Consider the following 25,080-nt stretch of genomic DNA (forward strand, 5'->3'; position numbering starts at 1 on the left):
GTCTTGGACAAGATCAATGTACGCCTCTATGACTGTTCTTACTGTGACTGTGTGAGCATCTGCTTTGCTCCTAAAAACTTATTTTTGATGGCAGAAATAGCATGTCTGTGGACTGAAGAACATACTCCACAAATGATCAACTTGTAAGATTTCAACTGTAATGTATCACAAAGAAATGTAAACAGAAGCTGGTTTTGGGGCGTTTTTTTCTCAGAAGGTTAGTATTGTTTTCTTCACCTTGAACTGGATGTTTTCAGCTTGATTGTTTTTATAAAACTGCTTACATTGACCACAATTTGTTACTTTGTGCAAGATTTTTTACTAGGTGTGCACTGATAAATTGCACCCAATTTTTCTTCATCCTACATGACAAAAAAACAAACAAAAAAAAGAAGGGTCAGGAATCTGCAATCGGTGCATCACTACTGTTAACTCTAAATACTCCTTTTCTCTTTTTAATTTTCTGTCATGACAAGAATTTTGATTTATTGTTGTCATGATAAATTTCAGCTAATTTTTTTGAAAAAAGCTAACTAACATGTTACATAGACAGTTTTCTTATATTTTTTTTTCCATGAGAACATTAATAAATACCAGTAAATTTGAAGATGATTACATAAAGTCTCTATGTAATAATCACACTTCTTTACGCATGCGGTGCCTGTTTAAGCCCGTTTCAAATAGGTATGTTTTTTTATGACAAGCATTTATGTTTGTGTGCATTGCATTTACCCAAAAATGAAGTAATAAATTAGATTTTTATCTTAATTCTAATTGTCATTGCAGTAGTACTGCAGAATATCGTGATACAATTCAAAGCTCATATCACACACCCATAGACGTTAGGTAAGAAATAAGATATAAATGCAGAAATGGATGATTTGTCAAACTCAAACACCTAAAACCGTCTTCTTGTTTTCAGATTCTGGTGCTTCCAGGTCAGAAAAGTCAACATGCAGTGAAAGGTGGCAACACAAAGCTGAGCTTTCGAGTGTTACCAGTATGTCGACTAACTCTAATAAAAAGTGAGGAAGAAAGGAAGCAGGACTCGGATAAACAGGAAGGCGTTCTGCCTGAACCGCAGAGGTCGAAACGTCCTGTGGTCGGTCCAGGGGGGTGTCTCCATGGTAACCTGTCTGGACTTGGGGGATAGTTTCAAACAGCAGCTCTACCCTGCTGTCAGGGCAGAGCTCACCAGAGAACTTCTCTGTGTCTACTGGCTGTTGTGGAAAACTGCAGATGTGAAGATGAACAGCTCATCCTGAAGCAGGAGGTGGAATACCACAGGAGGGAAGCTCCTCTTCGCTCACTTTTAGCACTAATCCCTGAGTTTATTTATGACAGGAAACATGATTTGCGTCAGCAGAACATTTTTCCATGAGCCCTGTGTCCCTGTGATCCCTAGGCTGCGATGAGTGGAATATTCACAAGATGGCAACATTTAAATTCTCTTTCAGCAAGTTAAGTTTTTTTTTTTTTTTTTTGGGAAATCTACATAGAATCAGTTTGCAAGTTTTGTAACCTGGACGTCCGGCAGGTCAGAGACCAGAGAGAAGGAGTAAACACTCACACGACACCGCCTCCAGTTCCTTGGTGTCCTCGTCCTTCTCGCTGTCCCTGTTCTCGTCCTCGCTGTCCTTCCTGAACTCCAGTGGCGACGGAAGCTCCGTGTCATCCGTGTGGGCGTTCTGCTCCTCCACCACTGCAGAGAGAAAGCGGAGGAGGAGTGAAAACAATGCGCTGCACATCCAGAAAAAGAATAATAATAATAATAATGAAAAATACACATAATCGCCCACAAAAGTATTCACACCTCTTTTAATGGCTGGGGGGAAAGGAAGAAGTCTTGTTTGTGATTTCTCATGAGGCAAGGACTGCACTGGCATCGATTTGATTAACCGATTTTCGACTGATCACATTTTGGGTTTTGGAATATTAAATTAAATTGATTTAATGTGGATTATATTCACCAATACAATTTTTTTAGAATGAACTATGGAAACCGAAGTATTTTTTATTTTCATTTTATTTCTTGTTTTTGTTTGTTGAGTTTTATTTAACATATTTAAAATATCGTCCAGGTCTAGAGTGAACAAAATTACAAGTTTATTGGTCCTTGAGAGAGCAAACTCACATTAATGTCCCATTAACGGTTTATTACTTGGAAATCATCTCAAAAACAGCAACATCATCGTTTATCGCGGTATCTTCTGGGACAATTTATCATCCGACATAAACCGGTGATCGTGACAAGGCGAGCTGCGGGTGCTCGTGTTTTCTTATAAGCGTTTGCCTCCAATAATAAAACAATTTAAAACAAAAATATTTCAAACACGCAGAATGGTAAATCATCAGACGAGCAATACGTTGTTCCTTCAGGAGTCAGAAAGTAAGTGCACCTCTCACAGCCTGGTCTATGATCTGTCGGACAGCTTTCTTCAGACTGTTGGCCCTGAGCATCAGCTGCTCCCGGCTTTTAAACAGCTGCTGGGGGGGCCCGCTGCCCCCCCGCCCCTTCTCCGTCTCCTCCTCTTCCAGCTTCCCCTTGAGCTCCGTCAGGCTCTCCTCGCTGGCTTCTTCATCCTCCTCTTCCTCCTCCTCGTCCTCCTCTTGTTCTTCTTCGACGATTGGAGGGGTGCAGTGGGGAAGCGGCGGCAGGGACTGGCATTCTGCATTCAGCGTCTGTAGGAGGGAGTCCAGCTTCTCGTTCAGGATGGAACACTGATGGGAGGAGGAAGGCAGGCAGTTAAGAGAGGCAGTTAGAAAAAAAAAAAGACTAGTTGAAGAATATAAAATGGGAAAATGGTGATTCTTTTCATTTTTCTATTTTTGACTTACTTTGAGAGACATCGAGTCGCACTCATCAACGTTCTCTGTGCTTTTTTCATATGCTTTCCCCACTTTGGCAATAAAATCCTTCACAGTTTCGCACAGAATCCTGAGGAACACAAATAAAAATGTATCTTCATTCCTTTGCTGTTTTCAGATACAGCAGCTGCAATAACGCCAGAGATGTCCCAATCAGAATCGAATCTGCTGTATTTGGTCTCCCACATTGCAAAAACACAAAGTCTTACCAAGTATTTTCAGTGAGATTTTAAAGTTCCAATTGTCTAAATTGGTCCAAATCTTACCAATTGTCTTAGTAAAGTCAAAATAAGACAAACTTACAAGTAACGTTTCAGAATGACATCGGAGATTGATCTAAAACATCCATCCATCCATCCATCCATCCATCCATCCATCCATCCATCCATCCATCCATCCATCCATCTCATCCATCCATCCATCCATCCATCCATCCATCCATCCATCCATCCATCCATCCATCCCATCCATCCATCCATCCATCCATCCATCCATCCATCCATCCATCTATCCATCCATTCATCCATCCATCCATTTTCTAACACTCTTGTCCCTAGTGGTGTCCTGAGGGGTTCTGGTGTCTATCTCCAGCTAACGTTCCGGGCATGACACGGGGTCACCCTGGGCAGGTCACCAGTCTGTCACAGAGATCTAAAATAACAATTCTTTAATGGCAGATTATTCTTCAGGGCAAACTGTCTTGTTTTAAGTGAAATAATCTGTCAGTGAATCTGCTACTCATTTGGCAGTTTTAAAGAATTACATTCTTAAATCAAGCTCTTATAATTTGCTGACAAGTTTCTTGCAAGTTCGTTTTTGTCTCATTTGATAAAATTTACTGTTTTTCCAGTGGTAAAATAAGCTTGTGCTTCCCATAACTTGCTTTCAATAGTTTTACTGATGCAGCAGCAGCTCTTAAAATGTACTTTCTGTTGACATTTAGTCCAATTAAAGGCTCCTGTGAGCTGATTCACAGACTGGGTTCTTACAGTGAAACACTTACTTGGCAGAAGAGATGACCACAGAGTGCTGCTCTGAGTTGAGGATCTTTGTGAGATGAGTGGTCACTGAGTGTTCATACGCTGAAATGTGAAACTGCATAAAGAAAGAAATGGATGAATGGTGTCAATTTGTTGTAGAGGGATCATTCTTCTTCTTCTTCTTCCTGTTCTGAACCTCAGTTGAAGTGAAGCAGGATTAAAAAAAAAAAAGTCAGGCACTCTCTGGTCTGTCTGGAGGGCCTGCTATGTCAGAGTGTGCGTGTCGGCCGTTACGTCTACCTGGCAGTCGTCGGCTCCCTCCGGCGTGGTGGGGCAGCTGTGTTTGGGTGGGATCTTAATCTCATAGGTCATGATGCTCCAGCGATCCAGCATCTTGGTGCTGGCCCGCTCCAGCTTCTCCAGGATCTGGGGCAGCTGGGTGTCGTCATCGCACGAGGGGCCCCAGCCCAGCACCCGGGCCAGATCGTTGCCGGTGCCAAGGGGCAACACCCCCAGCTGGCACTGAAAGGCAGCAGGCACAGGTGTTTACTGGGCAGCGTAGCGCTGTCCCTGGGGTGCGTTTGGTCATGCATGCTCCGGTTACATGACTGTGTTTTATGGAAGACGTCTTGCAGAAAAGACAAACCATCTGCTGGGAGTCCACAGAATGAGGTTCCCAAAAATACAACATGGTTACGGGTCAGAGGAATGAAACAGAGTGAGGTTGCTTTGCTCCATTCAGCCTTCCTGTTTTCTACTTAAAGCTGCGATATGTAACGTCTGAAATAAATCTTGTATTTTGTACATTTGTTAAGATTGTCATCATGACGTGACATTATGTTGAGACAGATTGTGTGTGACCAATCTCCTCCACCTCCTTGCACTGCTATTGTGGTGATCTACAGAAATGCCAAACTTCCGGTCAAAAACAATCAAAGCCAGAAGGTGGTTCTTAGCGCTGTCAATCACCCCAGTGTACACTGCTCACAACCTACTGCTTTGCTCTCTGCTGCGACAGCTGGTGAACCACAATGTAGCCTGCAATGAATGTTAATAATTAAATGGCAGCAGAGAAATGGTTTTCTGTAATGGCAAGTTGTTTTTTCCTGAATTAGCACAAAGACATTAGCCACACATTCCTGTCCTGTGGATCACCTGCTTGTGGAGATTGAGTTTGTCTATCTCTGACAGGACCCATCCCACGCTGCCGTCCCCACCACACACCAGGATCCGAAAGTTGTCAAACTTCTGGAACAGACGCAGACTGACAGAGAAACAAAACCGGTTCAGGTCAATTCAACTTTATTTGCGTAACGCCAATTCACAACTAATGTCATCTGAAGGCACTTAATAAAAATAAAAAAAAAACATTAAAACCCATATGCACAAGCATCGGGTTCATCTCCTCACCCGAGGTGTGGACCCCCGTTGACCAGGTCAAAGACTTGGGCCGGGTTGAGAAGCTGCTTGAAGCGTCGCAGGAACTTCACCCCCTGGTTGTCGCCGCTTTTCGAGTTGACGAAGACCAGAAGGGGACTGGCACATGACGGGGGACAGGTGGCCTTCCAGAAGCCTGCAGAAAATCCACCATTTCAGTTTCAACATTCCCACCCGCTCCTCCCTATACTGTCAGCAGTTTAGCAACAAGACCGCAAGAAAGCAACGGCACAGTTTGATGAGGGTTTCTTTATGACAGCCTATTTAAAGCATCTCAATCTGGTTTCCTTTGCGTATCATGAAGTTTAGAAAGCCTTTCTATTTAATCACCTACCGACGCTTTTGTATAAACTGACTTTCCGGCTGATGAAAGTGTTGTTTGAAAGGGTGATAAATACAAGGGAGCAAAGTGGTGCAGGTAAAGTCTATCACATGGATCTGACCCTGCTCTCCGTCGTTCATCGAAACCGCGTGTGACTGTGACATGAGGTAAAAACACGTGCTACATGTTGATCTGTGGGAGGCAAAGCACCAAGACGCCCTGGTCCTTAGGGAAAACCTTGGTGATGACAGCTTTGTGTGTACTATAGCTCCCTTCAAATCCTCCCTCCGTTTTTGCTCTTTAGTGTCTTCATCTGTGCTCAGCTTTGATTTCCCCTCTTCTTTCTGCCTCACTTTCTCTGTCGTGCTGTTGCTAAGGAATGGAGGAAGAAGAGGGTGAGTGGTAGGGGAGAGAGAGGAAGCGGAGACAGGGAGCCTTGGCGCTCCAGCACGTGCTGCAGCTCGTGTCCCCCCCTCCGTTCCCCAAACAACACACACACACCACTCCCTCTGCCAGATTAAAGCAACAGGGTTGCCAGATCCGACTGACAGTCTCCAGCCCCAAAACAACGTAAAATCCAACCTGACTCCAAAAAAAACATTGTGTCTCAATCTCTAATGAAATTCATGTTAATATAGTCCCAATAATATTCCAAACAATATTAACACTATCCAAAACAGATATGTAAAGACAGGAAGCAAACACAACTTAAACAGAAAGTGAAATTTTCAAAAAATGTACATTCAGGACTGAGACGATTCAGTTAAAGGTGTAGGTTTATGGAAGGATCCTGACAGCGAAAAAGAAACTAAATCTCTTTCTGCATTTATAATAAATAAATAAAAATAGGCTGATGTCTCGCTGGGTTTTTTTTTTTGTGTGTGTGTATTTAAAATTTGTTCATAAAATGGGTTTGTTGCAGTAAGAAAGAAATCAAATAATCGCATAATGAAAAAGCTCAATCATTTCTCTCTTTTCCACCAAAAACCACATGACAAAAGTCTTCAGTCTGGTGCTTTGCTCTCAACCAGCTCTTTTTATGAAGGACCTTTTTCTTGACAAAAAACTTATAAATGATTTTATTTATTGTTTCTGCTGTTTTATTTATTTAGAATATTTTAAAATGTCTTCCACTTCCAGTTCCTTAGATTTGAAAGTTTTTTGATCTTTGAGAATGTGTTCTCGCATTTTGTGCCAATGCCATTATATTATTTGAAAATGGTCTCAAAACAACAATATTATCATTTATCACAATGTCTTCTGGGACAAATTATCGTCCGGCATCTGCCCCATTTCTTTTCCTCTTCATTCATTTCTTTTGGTTGTTACATGAACTATGAAATTAAAATATAAAAATGAATTTTATTTACATTTTGACAATTCACAACACTTTTGGTTTCCCTTTATTATATTCTGAACAGAACCAGATTCCATTCAGACTACAAAAGATTTGACTCTTTGAACATGAGACTTGAGAGATATTTCCTTTTAAATCATGAAGTTGTTTTACAATGTTACTGCACAGAGACGGTTGACGAAGAAATGACTCATCACTGATGATGATTCTAGAGATTTCAGATAAGTGCAATAAGATGATGGCATTTGATGAAAAGTCTTTTTCTACTGAAAAACCTGCAAAGACACAAAATCTTACCAAGTATTTTTGGTCTGGTTTCTAGAGCAAATATTATATCACACTTGAAATAAGACAAAACTAACTTTCAAGTAATTTTTCAGCAACATATAGAAGCTTGTTTTAAGTCAATAATTTCTTAATTCTGATGAAAAAGTGAGTTAGTTTTGTTTCATTTCAAAGATATCAAAATATTTGCACTAGGGCCCAGACCAAAATACTTAGTAAGGTTTGGTGTTTTTTGCATTGAATATGACGGCAAGTACTTCAGAAGAGCTTTCCTCTGAAACGTTTCTAAAACCTTGCCATAATGTTGTGAAACCAGGCCAAATATTAACAACCCGCCCACAGCTGTCCAAACACAGCCCAACTGGGCGGAAACCCGCACAATCTGGCAACACTGAAACCTGAGCGGTCCCTTCGCAGAGGGGATCCTCGTATGTGAGAACAGAGAGATGTTCTCACGTACATCTCTCTCGTCGTAGTTTCCCCTCTGCCATTATCTTGTCCTTCTCTTTTCATCTGGATGCTCAATCCCACCACTTTTCTATTATTCAGGCGCCACTTAGAAGATGGCAGCTTTTCAGACGCAGCGGTCCGTGTGTGATTGCTTCGGAGACAGTAATCTAATCCAGTGTGCTTATCAGGATGCGTCTCGCAGGTACTGAACTAGAATGGATTCACAGTGAGAGCTGGCAGGCTGTCCAGACACCTCAGAGTCAAGGAACCAGAGAGGCTGCCATCCCACCCCTAACTTTACTGGATTGTGCAAACAGGGACACACACACACCCACGCCCGCACACACCCGCATACATTTGAACGTGATTAGAAAGGGAAGGCCAAAAAAAATCTAAAGATGGCAGTGTTCATTCTTATTCAGTAATTTCCGTATCTCATTTTCAATGCTCTCATTTTCAGATCTTTTTCAGAACTTTCTAGTCTCCGGTTGTGTCCACTCCAACCACCAAACCAACAAAGAAGAAAGCCATCGCTTAAAGAAAGTCACAAGAAGTCTTATACCTTTCATTAAAAAACAGCGATTAAATGATGACAGCCAGGCGGTTCTTCGATTGACAAATAACGACTTTAGAGTTTGTGGAAGGGTTTATCGAATCAAGTCGAATTCTGCTCTCACACCACATCATTCCCGGACAGATCAGCAGGTCAGAGGTCAAAGAAAAGAGATCAGCAGGTCAAATGAAGTGAAAGCTCCAGTGTTCGCTTGTGAGAGTGAATGAATATTGTACAGGTTACCGCATGCACAGTCAGTGCCTACCATCTGAATCGATGCTGTTGAGCGCCGTGGGGGGAATGATGGAGACTTTGCATTGACCGAGAGGACACTTGCGAGGGTACAGGTCCATACAGGCTGTATGCACCTAGAAATAGAAAAAACTGTCGATTACCATTCTATAGCCCAGAGAGAATCAACGAAAAGGAACAAATGAGCTGTCATCTTGCAATTAGAGGACTAGTTGCTATGCCAAAGATGACTCATTTAGGGAATTTGTAGTTTTATTGGAACAAAAATTACTTGCTGAAAAAGATTTACTCCAATAAGCAGAAAATATTAAAACAACCTCCAAGCTACAGAGTTGAACGGTGACCCCAAGCTACATCAGCAAATCGCTGAACAGTCACAACGCTATGCATTTCCCACATTGTGAAAAACAACAGAGCTGAGCTTCATAGAATGTCTAATGACTCTGAATATGGTAGCTGCATTTCCATCACCGGTAACATTTATATTTTCAGCAAATGCCTTAAAGCCAGCATACCCGACCATATCCCACATGGGGCCAAGCAGGCTGGCTGACAATGCCTCAGGTTTCCCACTAGGACCTACCTACGTTTTGTTGACGTCAATCCATTTTCTTAACTTGTAATTGTGCTTACTTGATGTTTTTGTGTTTTTGAATGTGTTGTTGCATTTTTCAATTTGCCATTCCTTCCAAATCGATTTGCTGATGTGCTTTGCACTTCAGGGCAAATGTACAGTTGAGATGAAAGTCATGCTAAGATGTTCCCATGCTGCCCAATCCAACATGTTCGTCTAGACACAGTCTCCTCTGCATGCGTTCAGCATGAGGGTGTGACAGAAGCCTTACCATGGCTTTGCACCAGAGGCAGCGCCAGTCCTGCAGCCTTAGTACGCTGCCACATGTCTTATCACACACGGCACATTTGGCACTGACAGGCAGGTTGCCTTCCAACCACTGATGAGGCATGGCAATCTGGAGGTTTAACACACACATTACAGAACGGGATAAATACTTCTCTTGTCGACACATTCTTTTTACAATGAGTCGTCACTGAATGTTGTCTTTGTAAAATGAAAGAAACGTAAAGTTCTTTGTGATGCCTCTATATTTAAAAGTTAGTAAGAACTTGCTTCAACCAACTCACCCCATCCTCATCTTCAATGATGTCCTTCCCTATAGAGGCCAAGGTCGTCCATTTGCAATTGTTAGTGGCTCTTACAGCACAGCGTTTGTGGGCTTTGAACTTGCACACTGAAAAAGACAGAAACACGAATAGGACTGAAAAGCTTCCACACTTTGTAGGGGCTGTCACTCAGCAGCAGCAGCCTCCAGTAAAACATCAGCTCAATATGTCTGGAGGCAGACACTTCAATAACACAAACCGCTATTTATTTCTACATAGTAATTTATTAATGATGCAGGGGTAATGTTTCATCTTCTTGTGAATGTGTTTTATTTGAGCAGCAGTGACAACCTGTGGCTCAAAAAACAGAACTAAACTGAAAATTGTAGAAAACAAACAGACTGCCTTGATTTCTCTCAGAAGAGGTCAAATCAATCAAATAACTCTTTTATTGGTCTGAATTTATTTTCAGGTGATTGCTCATGTATTAAGTTGTACATGTTATTTTAACTAGTGAGATTTTTATATAAAAAAATTGATCAACATTCTGATGTGTATTGATCATTTTGGTAATGGCATTTGACAAAATGCTAAATTTGTGTCTGGTCTCACATCTGGTTACTGTGTGATGTTTTTATGGGTGAGCTCGACTTCTACATTTAGCCCAATGCAGAACATGTTTTTTTAGATATGCGTGTGGAGCGAGCTAAGAAACTAAGCGAAACAAACAGCTAAGCGAAGCTGCATATCTTTGCTTTAATGGAAAGAAACAAGAGGGCTATCACAACCTACTCTTCTGACACAGGCAAAGTGAAAAACATAATCTCTCTAAACTAATTTATTTCGTATTGCCACAAAGTGACTTTGACGTTCATCGGCTGTGTCTTAAGCCTCGCTGGGAGTGAATGAAGAGATGCACCAACTTTTAACGCGTCAAAACCGACTGCAGTGATTAACCCGCCAGAGTGGCATGTAGGAAATATAAAGTGAACATTTCCCACCTACGCGCCCCAAACAGAGAGACTGCTCTTGCCTTTTTTCTCTAGAAGAGACGAAGCTCTTAGCAGATTCATGAATAATGTCCATACTCTGGGGAACATTTCTTCCACCCGCCCCACTCAGCTCATGTACAACATCAACACACACACACACACACACACACACACACACACACACGCACGCACACGCAATGTTGTCATTCTGCAGACAACACAGATCCTACAAGTCCAAGTCATATCCGGGGGCAACAATCAATGTTTCAATCTCATCTACCACTAAATGCTATTAGAGAGCATTAGCAGAACATTAAGAGAATTCAGGGGACATGATACCACAGATTGTTAATGGCCAGGCGTCCAGACTGGAAGCAAATGCCGTCTCTGGGACTATGAGTGTTTGTGTATTAAATATAAAGGGGCAGAGGACCCAGGTAGCACAAATCAATCCCCGCTGACTGCCTTGCTCAGGAAATCGAAGGGAAATTTAAGCTGTATTGCTTTGCTGTGATTGGTTGCCTGCACTTGTTTTTGACAGACATTTTTCTGCTTCATTTTCTCCTTATACTGTCTTTTCCTCCAGTTTTATTCATTCATCGTTCATGCTGTCGCACACTTACCGTTTGCTTATTTTCATAAGATAATAAACACCAGCTATGTCTTCAAAAACAGTGTGTTGTGTGCTTTAGGCCATATCTAAAGTTAATGGATCTTTTTAGTCATGTTTGACATATGTAGAGCTTTTATAAGCACTGAAAGAAACACTGTTACTTGATTGTGCTGTAAAAAAGCATTATGTGACTGGAAAATGCATAAGGATGCCCCGCTGCAAAGTTGATAGTTCTCATATGCTAAAGACCACACCAGACCTCATTGGAGATGATGATGAGGACCAAGAAGAAACTAGGTTTCTTTCTCTAATATTGGATGGATGCACCTTCCTTTACTTCACAATGTGAGGTATTGGAAGTTAGCTAAAATAGCATAGGAACATGCCGACGGTTCTCATTATGTTCTGCTGCGCATCAATGCCACATAACACCAACTAACAAAAAGCAAAAAGAAAACTCTCATCCTCTCTTGTTAACCTGATTCCCTTCAACACCTCACCTTACACTTTCCTTCACAGAGAATGACGTCAGCCACAAGATTAGCAGTTTTCTCTCCGCTAATGACAAAGGGGCATGGTGTGAATGCTAAAAGAGTAACCGACGGCTTTTAAGTTATTAAAACAGATTTCACTTTTATCATGTATAGGATCTATGAAGACATTTGCACCAAACAACTTAGATTCTGGTTTCAAAAACTGGTCTAATTATGGACTGTCTCACATTCATCAATTAATTAATGATGAACATTTCAAAACCTTTGAACAGATGAAGAAAGAATTTGGTCTCCCTAAAACAGACTTTTATAGATATTTACAACTTAGAACCTTTGTGACGACACACAACAATTGGACTAAACTTCACAAACCTACTCCTATAGAAAATTTCCTAATGGACATACAAAGGGGAAAGGAAAATAATAAAGTAATTAGTAAAATATATGACCTGTTTATGTCCATGAATGTGCACGATTCCACAAACATAAAGCATAATTGGGAGACTGAACTGCAGGAGTCAATAGCTGGGGACACATGGGAAGAAATATGTACTGAAGCACATTTAACAACAAATTCTAATACATGGAGAGAATTCAAATGGAAAGTAGTAGTCCGGTTTTTCAGAACGCCAGCAATAACCAGTAAAATGGGCCCAACACAGCCCAGTTCATGCTGGAGAAACTGCGGGATGCAGAATGCAAATCATATGCATATCTTCTGGTCTTATTCCTTAAGGCTTCAAAAAACAGTTTTTGATATAAGGTGGAGCCCGGTCTTACCGTTACTAATTCAATGACGCCCTTACAGGATTGCCTGTTGGCACCTGTATGTACCCATGGGTCAGTTAGAATACCTTACTGTTTAAGAATGTGAGGACCATCCTATGTCAGAGGGGATTTAATTGTGTGTCTTGTATTTTTTTTATTTATTTTTTTTATTTTGTTGTTCTTGTGTGATGTTTGTACTGGTATGTATTCCTTATTGCCTATGTTAGATCATTTGATGTCTCATCTTTTGTCAAGTTATAATGCAGAAGATATATGTCAGTAAGAGACAGACGAATGCAACTGTGGACATGTGTTGTTAAAAATAAATAAAAATAAAGTTTAAAAGAGTAACCGAGTCAAGGATTATCTAACACACAGTATGACATGAAAGCCATACAGCATGGCATGTTTAGTTTTAATGCCAGCACCTTCCTGTTCCTGCACCTCAAGCTGTGATTGTGATAGGCATCCTGCTCCACAGCCCAGAGCACTGCCAAGGTTCACGCTGGCTACACTAAACCTAATCTGCTGCTTTCCAGCAGACTTTGGCAAAAATATAAATAACTCCTTCTTCTTTGTGACTTGAAAGGTCTTGTGCAGCAGTGACATTGCCAAAGTAGCTATGGGTCAGTATCTTGGCCGTCCGTAAAGATCTGATGCCAAAATGAGCCACCAAGAGGAGTCAGTTTGTTAGCCAACATGCTTGCTGCTGCTTTTCAGCCCTTCTGCAGTCAACTATTGTGTTGGCTGCAGGATGATTTTGTTTGTTTACCGATCCTGTGTTTGCAATGACAGAACATGACATTGATCATGTTCTGTCCATAAGCAAGGTAGCATTCTGGGTAATTTGGGAGTCTTAATTTTTGTGTGTGGAAATTGAAGTGATGTATCCAGGGCCCAATAAAGACTAATCTGTTGTTAGGGACACTGTGGTTCTACTGGACACCGCCGACTGCTTTTTCCATGCTAAATCTCTTGGTGTATGGACTGATGACGAAGGTTTGGAATGTCATTTGCAAAAATACACAGCCTCACAAAAGTATTCACACTCTCATAGCGATGGTATGTTAGCAGCTAGTTAGCAGCAGCCTCAAGCGCGATGAAGATGTCTTTGTATGACGCAAACTTTTGTCTAACAGAAAACTACATATTCGAGATCAGAACGTCAAAATGAAAGACCTGTGACTGACATATTTAGGGCCAACTTACTTTTTTAATGCATCTATGAAAGTTTAATATGAAAAAAAAAAGTTTTACATATCTGCTAAAACTGCCATTATGTCATGACAGTGAATAGAGAATTTCTCAATCATGCATGAAAGAATAAAAAAAACACTGCAGCTCTGATTATAATTAGGGCGTAACATTGTAGGACATCGTAAAGCTCCAAAAAGTCAATTTTAAACAATACTTCTCCTTTAAGACAGTACATTTCAACGAAGACTCTTCATTTTGTGCAAAACATTCCCAAAAAAACCTTTTGTGACAAAATATGCAAGTTAGAAACACACAAAAAAAAAAGACAGAAAGCAATAATCCTACTTTGTTTTTGATGTGTGTTAGCTTCACATGTGTGAGTATGTGAAGCGTTGTGGTGTTTACCTTCGCAGGAGAGGCCATGAGATGTGACCCCAGACAAGCTGTCTTTACAGACGTTGCAGAAGGTTGGCCGCGCGTGGGAGCAGGCATACCAGTTGTGCATCCCTGAGAAATGTTCCACATTAAACTGTGCCGTCTGACAAAGGAGAAGTTAAAACAGGTTGGCAGCACCGAGAAAAAACAGTCAGAGAAGAGCAAGCACAGTGCACTAAGTGATAACAATCAACACATTCTCATCCCCAGCTTGTCATGGGTCGACACTCTGCCAACACCCCCACTCCTGCCCTCCCCTCAGTTTTAACGCCTGGGCTGCTCCTTTCCCATCACTGTCTGATGCACAGAGAGCTGCTCTGCAGTGGAGCGTTTCTAGTTAGCGAGTTGCAGCACATGATGACGTATTGGTCGCGCAAGCACTAAATGACATCTTATAATGCAGACTGACATATAGCGGATATCTAATTTTTTTTTTTTAAATCTTCTGTTGCTTTCAGTCGACCATATAAAGATTTTGAACGATGTTAAAATCCACACATTTTAAACAAAGCACATAATAAAGTTGAGAAATTTTGACGAGTGAAGGGCGCCATGTAACATAGAGGTTAGTTAGATGTTCAAATATAGAGTTTAGACAATGTAAGTCAAATTTAAGGCTTTTTAGACCTTTTTAACAACACATTGAATTGAATTTAAGACCTAAAGAATTACAATTAGGAAAACATGACTTAACATTTCTGGAAATGTGAAATGTATGTGGTTCTTATGAGCAGTTTTGTGCTTTTCAAACTTGAAGGTAATATTGATAACCAGGATGAATTTTCATCCATTAAACTGTTACCTAGAGGGTGTTAGTGTGTGCAACTGCATGAAATGATGCAACTTTTACAATGTTTTAGATTTGTGGTAGCCGTGTTGTTCAAAGGCAGAACTCAGACTTTCTAGACTTTTGAGAAGAAAAGCAATAGAATTCTGACTGGGTGTCCAGACAAGCTGAGAATGAGAACAGGCAGTAAAAAAAAACACACACATTGTTCCTAGATAACAAAGCATGAACATCTGACACAAAAATGAAATAATTGCAAACAAATCCAGCTTCTGTCAATTCTTTCTTTACTTTGAAGGATTTCCTATAAGATAATAAATGCAGCTCAATCAAGAAAACAGTTGTACTAGAACCCGAGCCTCAAACTCATTTTCATTTTGGACCAAATCAAGATTACAAATGCTCTCAAAGGGCTGGTTGTGCCAGAATGTAATAATAAAATCCATTAGCAAACTGTTAAAATATTTATAAATAACTGTGTATGCATTTGACAAGTACTACTTATATTTAAATAATAATATTTTCACAGTCATCAGTCCCTCCAGGATTTTGCAATTGCTTTTGTGATTTTTTTTTTGCAATCAAAATCATAAATTTTGTAGCGCTAATTTAGAAATATTTGCAAGAACTGCTGCGATATTTGTCCCATGCGTGAGACCAAGTGATGCCGATTCAATAGTTTAGTAGTGGAAGAAGGAAATACTGCCATCTGCAGGTGGGAGTAAGTAGTAGAGGCTGGCATGTATCGTATCGTTTATAATTTATCATGTATCATGTTCAATTTCTGATCATAATAAGAATTTTTATTTATCCCCCACAAAACTATGTGTATAGTGGGGATTGTTACATTGGCTATTTGTGCCACATTTTTTCATTAAGTATCAATAAGTTTCAATAATTTTTAAAATAGGATAAAATGCAGTTTAGTGATACAAAGCACACGTTTATGTGACTATTGTCCTAAAGACATATATTACAATTTTTTTTTCTTTCCAAGAGCAGATTTTGTGTTGGTGGAGTTAAGGCTGTGGTGCCATGTAGTCGCATCCAAATCCAGATAGTTCTTATCATCACTTTTATTGCTTTCACAATAAGACCACAAAATAAAAATAAAAATGAAGCCCACAATGCCCCCCTTTACTAAGCAGACACTTAGACCCAAAGTTTAAATAAATTCAGCTCTACAAAGTGTGGGGTTCTGTTGATTTTGCATGAATTTCCATGACTGCGTAATCACAAAAACAGGAGGAAATGATTGATGTAAATTGGCAGTAAACGGCTAAAAACTACTCTGATTTGGTTGATGGATACTAGCCAAGCACATAGTTGAAACTTCTCTTTACATGTTTCAGAGTTTGGAGGGTCACAGAAAAGATACGGTGGGCTGGATTTGGCCCCTGGGCCTTGAATTTGACATCAGCAGCATTGAGGGTTTTCATCAGGACTCCTAAACGTGTGTGGCCCGTGATTCTGCAGAAGCAGCTGGAGCCCTGGAAGCTTCCGTGCATGTGGAGGTTGGGGACCACAGCGGAGGCGATGTGAGCAGCGCAGCATTCCAGCGTGGGCGTTGCGTCTGCAGCAGCTGGCGCAGCCCCATCCCAGTTTGTTTTTTGTTTTTTTGTTGTAAAGGGCAACTGTAACAGGTGCTGCTAAATGGGATACAGGACCGTTTTTAAATCAAAGCCTGTCTGGTCCGTGCAGCTCAGCTTAGTGTGTGTATGTGTGTGTCTTGTGTGCGCGTGTGTACATGTGTGTTCTCCGTGGCGAGCCAGCTCTAGGGTTGCTGCTGCACTGCGGTGCAGTGATGGGGGGTCTTATATAAGATTTCCCCTCAGAAATGAGAGCTGCCGCGCCTGTGCTCCTGTCCCCCGGCCCTGAGCGTGCCACAACCTGTCACCGTCAGCGCTCACATCTCTGTTGGCAGCAGGGATTTCCGTACAAGGGGGCTTGATTTTTTTCTTTTGGTGGGTGCGTGTGTATGTGCAGAGAAACTGCTCATATAGAACTCAACTGTTGTGCTGCACGTTTGTTGGAGATGGGATCCAGTGAAACTGCAGCTGGAAAACAAAATTTGCTGTTGACACTTTTATTCCTTTTTTTTGTTCCCTACACAGTTGATGCGCATGTGAGCACACCAGATCCGCATGATACTTTGAATATCTTTGAACTTCCACACATCAAGCCAGATTTCTCTGCAACAAGCTACGGCTTTCATCCTGTTTTTTTCCCCGACGATATTTAACTGTCAACCGAAGAAGCGTCCCGTGAGCGGAGAGGACACGTCTTATCATCAGATCTGCTGTCGCTCTGACTCTTGGAAACCCCAGAATGGGGAAGAGGGAAGCTCGGATCTCGTTTAGAAAGTGCCTCTTACCTCGTAATGCTCCCTGGACTGAACGGACTTGAGCGAACTAATCCAGTCCTCCATCTCTTTCCTGTTCTCGGCGCAGAGGATGAGCCTACGGAATGGGGTGATCACCTGGACAGAGACGGTAGAGATGCTGTGAGGCAGGGAAGACGTACAGACAGACAGCACTGTGGCTGAAATGAGAGGGAAGCGTTTTGTCGCCTTCCCTCCGCTGCCCAGAGGCTCTCTGAGCCAAGAGAGAAAGAGAGAGAGAGGATGAAGAGCCCCCACCTTCCTCCTGTCTTCCCTCCCTCTTTTCCTCCAACTCCTTTTAACTACAGCCCACTCACACCTTCTAAAGTTGGCAGCTTTCTTCGCTTCTGCCAACCTTCTCTCTGCGTCCGCCCTTTGAGGCAGAAATGTCCTGGCAGGCGGTGATCATTAATGCGCGCTTAAAGGACGCTCCCTGGAGAAGGGCCGCCTGATTCAGCCTCCGTTCATCGCTACATCACTTATTAATGCCACTTCTCTCTAGATTGTGCTTCCCTTTTGCACACAGTGAGAACAGAAACACTAGGCATTGACCATAAAATTCTGCAAATTGAAAGTACGGAAATAAATTTGCTTAGCAGGCAGTTTCGTAAAAGATACGACTTTTGATAAAAAGTTTCGGTGCTAGGATGAGCTGGTTTTTTTATTGCATCAAAACAGATGTACTGCAATGGAAACACTTTTTTCACATCACTGAATGTGTTGAATACTTAGTGCATTAGCAAAATCACAGAGAAAGAGCTTGGAGGATGTTCAGTTCCACCAGGTGTTTGCTAATTGCTGGTGGCTAGTCTGAAGTAGCTCAGTGGCGGCTGCTCTGTGAGGCAGAAGCTTGGAAACTGCAGCTCAGAGGAGGAGCTTCCACCTCAAAGACGGGGCAAGGTTCCACCAAGCATTTTGCACTGCTGAATTAATCTGCCATGGGAGATTAAATCAAAGAAACACTCAAAGAATGTTTTTTAATGAGAGAATAACATTGTAACAAGATGTTAAGCTAAAAAAAGATGGTTTTATGTAACACTGCCCCTTTAATTTTTCAGCTTCATTGACATCTTAGAATCTTTAGCCAATAAACAATCTTAACACCATGTCTGCCTCCTGTTTTGTGTTGTGTTTCGGTCTCCCTCATTGAGATCGCTGATTTCCCAACAAGCAGTTCAAGAATTACTATTTACAATAATTTGAAGGCACAGATTCAGCTGCTCTGGAGGTCCATTCTCTAAATTACACTCCCTTTGTGACAATAATTGGGATAAATGTGGGAGTGTGTAGTACCCAGTAGCACAAACACACACTCGCACACATAACAAACCACAGCTGCACCTGAGGCTCTCCTGAAAGTGTGGAGAACAGCAGGTAAACACCATAATGTGTGTGTATGCATTTGTTTGTCAGTGTTAACTTTCCATTCTGCATGCTGGAGGTCACCTGCTAACCATCTGCTTTGAAGCTACATGTTGCCATCGTGTATCAGAAAACCCTGATCAGAAAACACGATGATAAACAAACATCAATTGGCCTTGAAAGAGACAAAACACTCTCTCAAAAAAAAGTAGCAATCTATTGCTAAGCAACAATTTAAGCTTCCCGAAGAACACTTGGTCTGTTTGACAGCACAAACCAGGAGGAAATCATGTGTGAACGCACATATGGCAGAGCGGGGTTACATAAAACTCCCCTGTGTGACGCGCCATCTATGACATCTTCCTCCACTTTGGACCCTGAGGGCTTGCAGGCCGGTTGCCTGGAGAGCGCCACAGTTCACTTTAAGTAAGGATTAAAATTCTTGTGATCCTCAGAATTTTTACCTTCTAGTTGCACTGTGACTGTGTTTGTAAAAATTCCCTCCTGACACAAATGTAAACACACCAATCAGTGTCACACGGCTGATTTGCATTCTCTGCTTTTTGTGAAGCTTTTTTTCCTCCCAAAACTGATTCAGAACTTCAAGAAATGCTCCCACACGGAAATAAAAGTGTTTCTTCAAACCAACTTACAAAACCCACTCCACTTTGTAGCAAATTTTATTCACCCTCACTCAAGCTATAATTCTGAAATCAAAATTAAGAGTCATTTTCTGAAGTCGGTTCAAAGAAACATGTTTCTCATTGCTGTGAGAGGTCAAGACAGTTTTCTTTTAATACTGGACACAAATGTGACTTCCCCTTATGTGAGCATGAGAGCTGCTACTATTTTCAAACAAACACAAATGGATCACATAGCTAACATTTCAAACTATCTTAAGCAGCTGATATAATTTAAGTTATATAAGAAATTTAAAGAGGAGCGACAAAAGCAAATGAGGTGGAGGACTTTCCTGCCCACAGCTGACAAAGACTTTCTGAAGATACAAGTGTTTTAAAATGAAACTCATTGAATTTGTCGCTTGCTTTCATTCTTCTGTTAACCAACTTTTCAGCAGCAACTGATCTAGCTGAGAGCTGAAAGGAAAGTCTTAAAAACTTCTCAAAACAAACAAGGTTTTTAAGCACCAGGCGTGTTTTTGTCATCCCTCCCCCTCATTTGGTAACAAAGCTAATTATATTAGCCTTCTTCCTCCGTTGTTAAGTGGAGACGATGACTCCTGAATTACTGAAAGCGACACTCCATTCACGCAGCTCTGTGTCTGTGCATGTTAGCAGAAAATGTAGGCATTCAGTCGGTTACAATGCACAAGTGGCTGCGCTGTTCTGCCCGCCTTTCCCCCTCGTTTGTCTCTGTTGCTCCTTAGAGAAGTCGCTCTTTTGTTTCTCGGCCATCACAACACGACCTCACTTCTGAGCAGTGACCGGGAATGTTAGCGCACACGGCATGCATTCCTGTGTGCGCGTGTTTCTTTTCTGTTGTGTCCGACATGTGGAACGGAGCAGTGATAAGTCTGGTTGCCAGGGGAAACTGGGAATGGCTGTTTTGAAAGAAGAAATGGTGCCAGGCATCTCTCAAGTGCAGAAAAGCACTCTTGATGAGTGACCTTCAGAGATGAATGGGTCAGGCAAGTGTGCATTGTGCAGTAACAAGTGGCACCAAAAAGAGGCTAACTTAGCAGCTCAGGAATCTGCTGTGAAAAAAGAAAACTTTCAGGTCAGAATGTTTTGTACTAACATTTGTGAAAAACACAGCTGAATAATAATAACAGCTATGGCATAGAGTTCCATAGCATCCCGATAAATTACAACTGATGATGCTTAAACCCTCCCCAAAAAACTGTCCGCATTATTTTCATCTATTTTCTCAGCTGTTTGTTCAATGAGTGCCACCATTAAATTTGAAAATAAGATTGAATGCAGTTACTGTGAGCAGCTTAGTGACACAAATCACACTTCTTCATGTGACTGCTGTCCATAAGGAGCGTATAACACGTGGGAATGTTTTTCAAGTGCAGTGTTTGTGTTTGTGGGGCTGTAACTGCTGTGACACAACCGCAAACACACAACTAGCTAAAAAGAGAAGAAACAAATAGCTCTTATTGTCACGTTCGTCACAAGAGTACCACAAAATATTGTGATGAAACTTGAAATCAAATAGAGATAACAAATGACACCTAACTCATCAACAGAGCACCCCTGTGAGCCTTTAACAATGACCCAAAATCTTTATAGGTTCTTGTTAAGATACTAAAGTTGAATGCAGTGGATATTCACAACCCCCCAAAAAATAATTGCTATTTTATACCAAGCAGCAGCTGGAATACACAGAGGAAAACAGAGCGCTTTGTTGTGAATTTCCCTGTAAATTCACAAAGGGCTCAACGGGGCGGCGAGAGGGCCGACGTGGAATCCGAGAGGCGGGCTTTCCTGCCCACACTTCAGTGTTTGGGCTGGGCTGAGTGCTGCTCCCTCACGTGGAGCTCAAGGTGCTCCGTCTGCAAGCTACAACAGCCTCATCAATACACTCACACACATACACACTCATGCACATACACTGACTAGCTCTGCTTTAATCCATGCATCAATGTTGCAGCTTAAGAGGGTAAATAAGATGAAACAGAGAAACCGTCGGCTGCGTTTACAGGGAAGACTACTTCAAGTCAGGTCGGGACTCGCCCGGACGGAACATTTTGTTCAAGAGGCTTCACCCTAAATATTTAATAACCAATAAATAATTTTCTCAACGCATTACATTATTCATGTTACTACTTTATTACTATTACTGTGTTTGTTCAGTTGCATTGAAACGGTTGCAGGTGGAAGCTTTAATAGGTGAGAGTAGAATGTCTCTGTAGCTCTTATAATAAGGTTTCCTGATGTTGTTTGCACATCCAGAATGTCCTTGCTCTGCCCTGAGGAGACTTCTGCACCACACGCACATGCGCACACACCTACACACATGCACAGACACACGCACACCTGCAAATACACGGATGAGCATGAAGTGTGAAGCATCTCTGCACAGACATGACTCAATGAATTCTACCAAGCGGCGCAGAGAATGCCGGGACGTCAGTCATCCTCCCGACGGCGCAGAGCAATACAGACAGGCTGTGCGGATTTCCAGAAGGCAGCCGTGTCTCTGCTCTGAACAGTGAAGCCTGGTGTTCCCCTGGTCGGTGGGCATGCATTAAAAAAAAAGAAACAGAAAAAAAAAACATCTGCAGGTGAACAACAAATTCGGCTGCGTTACCTTCCTGCTTCACCATTCCTCCTCTTCCGTCTGTCTTTCCCTTCCTCTTACTCTTCATCGGTCTCCTTCCTCTCCCTTTTCTTGTCTTGCCACTCGCTCCCGCCGCGATCTGGCTCAAGACTCCTTTCTCTAGCGCCCCTCCAACCCCACGTTACACACACACAGACACAAACACACTCTCTCCTTTCCCCTCGGGAGCATGTGTACGAATGCAGTCAGCGGCAAAGTGACATCACTCCAGGATTTCCTTCGCTGCTCTCCCTTTCGGAGTGTTTGCCTTTGCACCAAGAACGTGTCCAGTTGCTGCTTTCATCTCTCAACATTCTTGCTTTTCTTTGTTCATTCTCTCCATCACTTACTTCTCTTTTTGTTCTGATCACCTTAGATACTATTTCACAGTATGTACTCAACCTTTGCCAAACCGTGACTTTCCGTTCTGGCTCAGCTCCATCAACAGTATTAAAACATCTGTGGATTTTCTTTCTAAATATCTAAAATACTGAACTGGCCACCACCATCCTGCCATCCCTGTGCGTGATCCCCATCATAACATGCATGCAGCAGGCACACGTAGGCACTCAGCGGAGCGTTTCAAGGCAGTGCTAAAAATAGCCGCACGCTCCCCTTGGGGCTATGCTCCCAAGCCTTCCTCCTCCTCCTCCTCTTTGTTTCTTTTTATAGCAACAACCCTGGGGAGGAAGAGTCATTTATAGAAAGCAGAGGGCACCACAAACCCTTTCACTTTCTGCTTTTATCCTTTCTTCTTTTTTGCTCATAACTCTCAACTTCCTCCTACACGCAAAATGAGCAACAACTCACATGGCTTTGTTTCCCTCCAGAGGAAATGTCTTGGTGAGAAGAGTGTGATGAAGTTATAATGGAAAATGTAACAAAATGTCAAGCAAAGCCCATTTTCCTGTGCGGCAGCCTGATAAAACCCCACCTCAAGGCGTAGAGAGACTGAGAGTGAGCGCTTTCTGACAGAATAAAAGCTGACGACATTTGATGGTAAATTATGCCAACCTTAAAGGGGAAGCATTACGTATTTTCCAGGCACAAAGTACCATGTCATAGCTACTACTGCTACTGCTGCTAGTCTGGAGGAGTAGAGTGGGGAATAAATGGGGAGAGCAAACCCCTCTAAATTCTTGAAATTAATTTTTACAAGACTCTCTCAAAACATTCCCAATGACAGAGCACTGACAAAGAACTTTGTGATTTGTGAAATATGGAGATTCTCCTGTTTTTTCAAAAAAAAAAAAACGTTCCTGCCTTGACTTGTCATGACACCATAATCTTTTATTGATTACCTGGAAGTGTTTCTGCTGTTACTTAATGTTTTATCCAAAAATGTTGTCTGCAGATCAGACTAATATTGAAACTGGAACTGGTCTAAAAAATTAGATGGCTATGAAAAACCAAAGAGGTTTTAGACCAGCAAGAGTCTAAAGCTGGCGTTGGGTAAAGTTTCTATTCTCGATTCGCCCCCGACTACAATGTAAGCCCACCAAACCTGCAAAATGTGAGGAAAATGGAGGACAGTTTAACAGTTGGCTGTGACTGTCTTTATCTCCACTGTAACTCTGTGTGTGTATGTGTGCATTAAGACAGCAAGAAGCACTCACCGTGAAGCTGTTGTTGACATTCTTTGTGCTGGACTCTGCAACACTGGCATCTGATAGATCCACCTCATCAAAGATAAGGGACTGCAGCGAAGAGAGGGGCCAGTCATGAAGAGGAAGGAGAGAGAGGAGACCAAAAAAATAAGCTTTTTTTTTACAATTATGTACAACACATCAGGTTAAGCTGAGCCTGTCATGAACTGCAATATGAGGACAAATGTGATGCAAAGCGTAGAAGGAAACTTTGTAATATAAAATGGAAATTAATCTATGTCAAATATTAAGGACAACACTTTCTGGACAATGCCAAAAAAAAAATTCTCACTGTCTACTAACATTTTTCTAAGCCAGCATAAGCTGAGTATCACTTCACTGGTTTAGTTTCTTTCATTAATTTCAACAAATGCAAAAAGATAAGTCATAAACAACACTAAGTGAACCGGTTTAGGTATTATATTACACATTCTGAACTATATGGAGTCCTCCCTCATCAAATCTAATCTCATAGAAGGGATCAGGTTATGGCCACATATCATTAATTGACGCCATCTGTTATGATATTGTCAAACTGAATCAGCACACAGCTTATTATTAACCACCCACTAGCAGGATTAAGCTTCCCTATTAGTCACTGTCTCTTAAACTTGTTATTTTTCTGTGTATTTTAAATATGACACAGAGGTAATCCTTAACTCAGGGGTGTATGAGCTTTTTGTGACATGGGCCAACATTGCCAAAAGGAAAAGGAGGTGGGAGAAGGAAAAGCAAAGTACAGTGATTTCTTTTTTACCTGCTCAACAATAAACAAAGCTGTAAAACTTTAATTAAATCAGCAGTCACAGTTTTTGTTGGAACGGGATGTAAATTATTGTCGATCCAAAACATAAAAAGGGTTCTGAAGGCTCACCCCTTTGAAGGAAACGAGTCCACTTTGTGAATTTTTAAAGGAATTTTAAAGCTCAGAATTAACTAAAAACATACTAGAGCTTTTTTGTCAATTCTGAGCAACACAAACAATAATTACGTCACTTTAATTGAAAAGACAAGTTGAATAAATTCATTAAAAGCAGATCAGGGTGCATCCAAGCCTGCTGGATAGATGTGACATAAAAAGCCTGGCTACTGAATAATTTGTGTTGTAGCCTATATTTTCTATTGTAAAATGTCTATTTTATTTTTAATTTTGTCCTGATTAGAAATAAAAACATCTTCAGAATTTGTGTTGTTCTTGAATCGCAGTCTTTGGACAACTCTGGCTTAAAGGAACAATTGAGATGGTAAGTATTTTTTAGAAGCTTTGACAACTAAGTATTATTATTGATTATTATATCAATTATTTAACTTACAGCTAGCTAACAGAAGAAACATTGATATCAAAAGTGTTTGATATCAATGTTTTTTACAGTAATAAACCTTCATATCGAAGTTTTTTTTTTTTTTTAAACAAATCAGACCATGGTAGGTCACAACCTGAAACAAACACCTAAAATAAAAGTTTACAATAAGTAAGAACATGTCAGCTTGTTAG

The 25,080-nt window shown here is 41.3% G+C and overlaps 1 protein-coding gene across 10 annotated transcripts in view; it reads right to left on the minus strand.

Moving 5' to 3' along the window:
- Positions 1-25,080, minus strand: part of dgkh (diacylglycerol kinase, eta) — a 55,958-nt gene that overhangs the window by 12,801 nt on the left and 18,077 nt on the right. For 8 of the 10 annotated variants that reach the window (XM_055059819.1, XM_055059813.1, XM_055059815.1 and 5 more), the window contains 13 exons: positions 23,556-23,636; positions 17,287-17,391; positions 14,096-14,228; positions 9,648-9,754; positions 9,350-9,475; positions 8,518-8,620; positions 5,259-5,421; positions 5,004-5,112; positions 4,149-4,370; positions 3,872-3,963; positions 2,839-2,938; positions 2,400-2,721; positions 1,571-1,702 (listed from right to left, as the gene is read on the minus strand). In XM_055059819.1, coding sequence (XP_054915794.1) covers positions 1,571-1,702; positions 2,400-2,721; positions 2,839-2,938; positions 3,872-3,963; positions 4,149-4,370; positions 5,004-5,112; positions 5,259-5,421; positions 8,518-8,620; positions 9,350-9,475; positions 9,648-9,754; positions 14,096-14,228; positions 17,287-17,391; positions 23,556-23,636 — 1,795 coding nt within the window. Of the gene's footprint in view, positions 1-1,570; positions 1,703-2,399; positions 2,722-2,838; positions 2,939-3,871; positions 3,964-4,148; positions 4,371-5,003; positions 5,113-5,258; positions 5,422-8,517; positions 8,621-9,349; positions 9,476-9,647; positions 9,755-14,095; positions 14,229-17,286; positions 17,392-21,930; positions 22,941-23,555; positions 23,637-25,080 lie in introns of those variants that run through there. The other 2 variants (XM_055059817.1, XM_055059818.1) reach the window with 2 other exon arrangements.

The sequence above is a fragment of the Poeciliopsis prolifica genome, unplaced genomic scaffold, assembly GCF_027474105.1.
Source record: "Poeciliopsis prolifica strain line A6 unplaced genomic scaffold, Auburn_PproV2 SCAFFOLD056, whole genome shotgun sequence".
NCBI classification, from domain to species: Eukaryota; Metazoa; Chordata; class Actinopteri; order Cyprinodontiformes; family Poeciliidae; genus Poeciliopsis; species Poeciliopsis prolifica.